The sequence below is a fragment of the Anoplophora glabripennis genome, unplaced genomic scaffold, assembly GCF_000390285.2.
Source record: "Anoplophora glabripennis isolate ALB-LARVAE unplaced genomic scaffold, Agla_2.0 scaffold5359, whole genome shotgun sequence".
Classification (NCBI taxonomy): domain Eukaryota; kingdom Metazoa; phylum Arthropoda; class Insecta; order Coleoptera; family Cerambycidae; genus Anoplophora; species Anoplophora glabripennis.
The window spans coordinates 1-4,979 of NW_019421432.1; the positions used below are offsets into that span (position 1 = coordinate 1).

The window sequence follows — 4,979 nt, forward strand, 5'->3', positions numbered from 1 at the left end:
CACAAAAAACCTACTTGTCCAAAATTTAAGTAAAATTACCCAAATAATAATCTGAGGGTTGCTTTCGGTGTGCAAATAAATCTCTCTCTCAACGGTAAAAGTAAAAGTAAATGAAATTGTAAAACATGTAAATCAAAAGGTAATTCGTTTCAGATTTGAACTTAGTTTAATCGTTAGTTTAGGCAAAAAGTAATAATATTTCTCAAAAAGTGTCGGTTTAAAACAACAAGACCATTGTTTAAACAATGATTATAATGTAAAAATGAACAAAAATTGAGTTTTTTAGCGGTATTAAAAAACGGTCTCCAACAGGAGTTTTTGCTTCTAGTTTTCAAAAAACGCTTCATTTGAGACCTGCTAAAATAAAATCCATTAACAATTTGTTTAAATAATTGCAAAAAACCAGCGAAATTTGAATTTGCTATAAATAAAAGGAAAGAGCATAAATCGTTTCTAAACTGCAGTAAAAGTTGTATTTTGTTACCCTTAAGGAACCCTGAAAATTTGGTAAAAAAATATTTATTTGTTTACGAGTTTTTGCATTTATTTATATATAATATAATGATATAATAGCATTTTTTCAATTACAAACACGCGTTTGTTAGCGTTATAATAAAGGGCCTTATGAGGGCTCATTTGTTTCGTCTTCATTTATATTTTCAAGATATGCATTTGGAAATTGTAATTTCATAGGCTAACCTCCTCAAAACGGCGTATAAACAAATAGTGTAATTTGTTTATAAGGTTTTTCGTTAATAACTTTGCGAAGAATGAATATTTTTTAAAGCCGCTTTGATATTCGTAATCCTGGTAATTTTTCACGAATTAAAAAAAATGTTCTAGGACCGTTTTTAGCCGAGGCAGCGTTTTTTTTTAAATTAATAGCTTGTTTATTTATAAACATTTACACTTGAAATTTTGGGAATAAATCAATGAACCCTTAAACTTCATAATAACGGTTAAATATATCGAAAAAAAATATGCATTTTATAGTAATTTTTAACCCTTTAACCCTAAATGTGCTCGAATACATTTTTACACCTGGAATGTGGTGGGGGAAACAAGACAAAAACGTTCAAAAGTGGAAATCGAGACCTCAAATCTTAATTAACTGCCCGAAAAAATTGCAATATCTCCGGTAATTGTGGACCAATTTTACGTTTTTTTAAAAAAAATTCGCATTTCGAGAAATAATTATTGACAATGGTACCAATAAACAATTTTCTTAAAAAAATATATTTTTATGTAAAAAAGTTCAGGAAATGACATATTTTTTATGTATAAAGTTTATTTTAATGAGAATCGAGTGTTGAGGCTCATAGTTGCTTTACGCGAAATAAAAACCACCCTCAACAGTAAAAATAAAAATATTTTATTGAAAACAAGTTAGTGAAAAAGAACAAGTGTTGTCGGGGCGAACGTTTGCTGGAAAGTCCTCTTGGTTTGGAGTCGTTCGCAGCAGGTATCTATCTGGTTATTGATTCCAATTCTGCCGTGATCCTCTTCCTGGAACCATATCCCGCGTTGCACATTGTTTCTTGTCGCTTGCAACGGTTAGGCCGTCCGGCGTCAGACTGGCGCTCTTGACGTAATATTTAAAACGGGTCACTTGCGGACATGTGCACCCACAAACCTAAGGAAGCTAGCCTTAAAGTATGGCCCATTATTTATTAAATACCCTGTATATATACTTATTCTAATACTTATTTTAGGCGCCATTCAAGCCACCACCGCCGTTAAAACCGGAAATTCACATATCGTCTAGCTCGTACACAGAACACATGCGCAGCTTGTGGTTAACTAGGGCCCACACTGACATCGTGCTGGTGGTGGGATCCATGGGATTCCCCGCTCACCGTTTTATTTTGGCCGCGAGCAGCAGAGCTTTCTACAGGTAAGCCTACATAATATTTCAAAAGGAATAACGTGCAGGGTACTTTCTAACAGATTTAAGTACTACAAGTACTTAAAATTGTCATTTCAAGATATTTTTGAATAATTGATGACCGTATAAACTTATTATTCACGATTGAAATAAAATATTCTTTATATATTTCCCTCAATTGTTTTTTATAACTTTTTGGATCGCTTGCAGGCACATATCGGCAGAATTTTTTTTTATTAATTTGTGACCCAAAACCTTCCAATAAAAATCAAGTATTTTTGTTATTTTCTATATAGACATCTGCAATTTTTCAGGCTGTTGACGGCCGATCTGATGGCGCGGAGTACGAGCGACTCCAGCATGGTGAGCTCTCTAGGTGACTTCGCCGACGAGACGGAGTGTCTGGTGCGCGCCGAGCAGAAGACGTGCAAGAGGAGAGCGAGTTGCCAGGCGCTGCCGACGGCCCGGGAACTTGACCATCCGGCCTTCCAGTGCATCAGGAACGTCCAACCCGAAGGACAAACGGTGGTGACGCTTAGCAAACTAGTGACTCCCGGTGCTATGCAGCAGTGCTTGCAGTTCGCTTACACCGGTACAGTCGATCGCAGTGCGCTTAACTTGCGAGTAAGTACCCTAGGCAATCCTACATAATAGCGTAGTTTGTAGAACCAATGACAAAACCGTCCGCAGCTTATAAAACCAATGATATTGTCGTCTTTCAATAAGGTTGATGTTTCGTTGTCGGGACATTTGTGTTCAGGTTGGGTGCCTTGTCGGGAATCTATCTTAATTTGGCCCCTTTTAAGCACATTTAGCACACTTAAGCATGAACATGATTTTGTCCACCTGAATTCCTCATCAAAGGCGGGTTAGTTGCTTTGAGATAGGTTAAACGATCTAATTTGGTTTGTTGCCTTCTTCCACTCTGATACCCCTTCGGGATGCCACGGCTTCCTCGAGGCTTCCAACTGAGTCTTGTTGCACGAAATGTTTTTTGGGATACTTCGAGTATGGTTACTCTGGTGTCTATACTATTGTTTTTTTAGGTTTTGCCTTGCCTGGCACTGATTTTGTCTCNCCCCTTCGGGATGCCACGGCTTCCTCGAGGCTTCCAACTGAGTCTTGTTGCACGAAATGTTTTTTGGGATACTTCGAGTATGGTTACTCTGGTGTCTATACTATTGTTTTTTTAGGTTTTGCCTTGCCTGGCACTGATTTTGTCTCCTGTGAGTAACCGATATATGGAAGCTTCGAGCCTATTCTATGACTACCTATGAGTTTTGAGCAGCTTCTAGGAGCTTATTCTATCGCTTAGGATTTTCACCGCAGGATTGCACAATGCCTAGGTGAATGAGGCGCTACAATTGAGATCCAGGCCGGGAAAATTGTGAAAATTTTTCAACAAATTATTAAAAAATGATTTCTTAACATGTATTTATAACAAATGGATCTTTGATTACACAGCCACACAAAAAAAGAAAAGTTGTCTGTACTTTTCATGTGACATATGGTATCTGTAGTATTTTTGCCTCCTGATCACGAATCCGGTGTCAGAATTGAGCTATCACATCACAGGAATTTTCTAACCTCAAAGAACAGGTAAAAAATAGCAAAAATTCATGAAAAAGTGATAGGAAAAATACATTTTTTTTCTATATTCAAATGTTCATTTATATAGTTATTAAGATCCCGCCCAACGTGAATCCGCGGTCAGAATTAAAGGTTCTTTTTCTAACCTAAAAAAAAGGTCAGTTTAGGTCATATATGACGAATTTTCAAACAATAACAGATTTGCTCCAAATTTGGTATACGGGGGCTTTCGGCGTCGTTGACTACGGATCCGAGATCAATTTTGCAAAATTCAAGATGGCGGATCCAAAATGGCCGACCAAATTTTCAAATAATAACAGAATAACAGCAAATTTGGTATACGGGGATTTTCGGAGTCGTTGATTACGTATTCGAGGTCAGAATTCATTTTGTAATATTTTACTTTATAACCTGAGTACCCAATCAACTGATAACCTACTTTTTTGGCTATATCTTGTTCTTTTTTCAGTAAAAGATCTATTCACGGGTTGAATTTTGTAAACCTGATTTCGGATTCGTAATCAGTGACCTCGAAAAGCCCCGTATACTAAATTTGGCACGAATGCGTTATTTTTTGAAAATTTGGCCGGCCGCCATCTTGAATTTTGCAAAATTAACCTCGAATTCATGATCAGCGACCCCGAAAACACCCTTATACCAAATTTGATGCGAATCTGTTATTTTTTGGAAATTTGGTCGTCCATCTTGGATCCGCCAGCTTGAATTTTGCAAAACTCACCTCGGATTCGTGATCAGCGACCCCGAAAACCCCCGTATACCAAATATGGCGCGAATTTGTTATTTTTTGAAAATTCGTGACCTTAATTGACCCGTTTTTTTGTGGTTACAAAAAGAATCATCAATTCTGACCGCTAATTCACGTTCGGTGGGATCTTAACTATATAAATGAACATTTGAATATAGAAAAAAAAAATTTTTACTTTTCCTATCACTTTTTCATGAATTTTTGTGATTTTTTACCTGTTTTTTGAGGTTAGGAAATTCCTGTGATATGATAGCTCAATTCTGACATCGGATTCGTGTTATTGATCTGAAGAGTTTTTATACAATTCAAAATGACAATACTTTCAAACATGCGCGAACTGGCCAAGATCCTATAGCAAATTCCGCTTAAAGTTTGGACAATTGGACTTCCCGGATTTTATTCCTCTTTGGATTGTAGCCAACTGGAACTAATGATCAACTTGTAGTCTGACGTGGTACGTTGATTTCATCTTGCGGTTCCCCAGTTCGTAATATTCGGAAAACTTTTCACTTTACCAAATTCGAAACTGAGGTGAATTTTCTATTTTTGCATCTCGTCGTTAGCGGCTGTTCTGCTGACAGCATCGACCTCCGGCGGCGCATGGCATAAGATCTCATGATCTTGGTAGCCAAGTCACTTCACTGTTATGTGAGATGAGTTAATTATATTTACCGTAATGAGTGGACAGTTTCAGTGCCGTATGACAGGTGGCACCATCCTGCTGTAGCCACATGTCAT

General features: G+C 37.2%; 1 protein-coding gene across 1 annotated transcript; it reads left to right on the forward strand.

Moving 5' to 3' along the window:
• Window positions 1–1,617: 1,617 nt before the first annotated feature.
• On the forward strand, window positions 1,618–2,509 carry LOC111692945 (the record flags this gene model as incomplete). Its single annotated transcript, XM_023457079.1, has 3 exons — window positions 1,618–1,653; window positions 1,713–1,894; window positions 2,200–2,509. Coding segments are annotated over exons 1-3 (528 nt in total), but the record flags the coding sequence as incomplete, so codon positions are not given.
• Window positions 2,510–4,979: the final 2,470 nt, after the last annotated feature.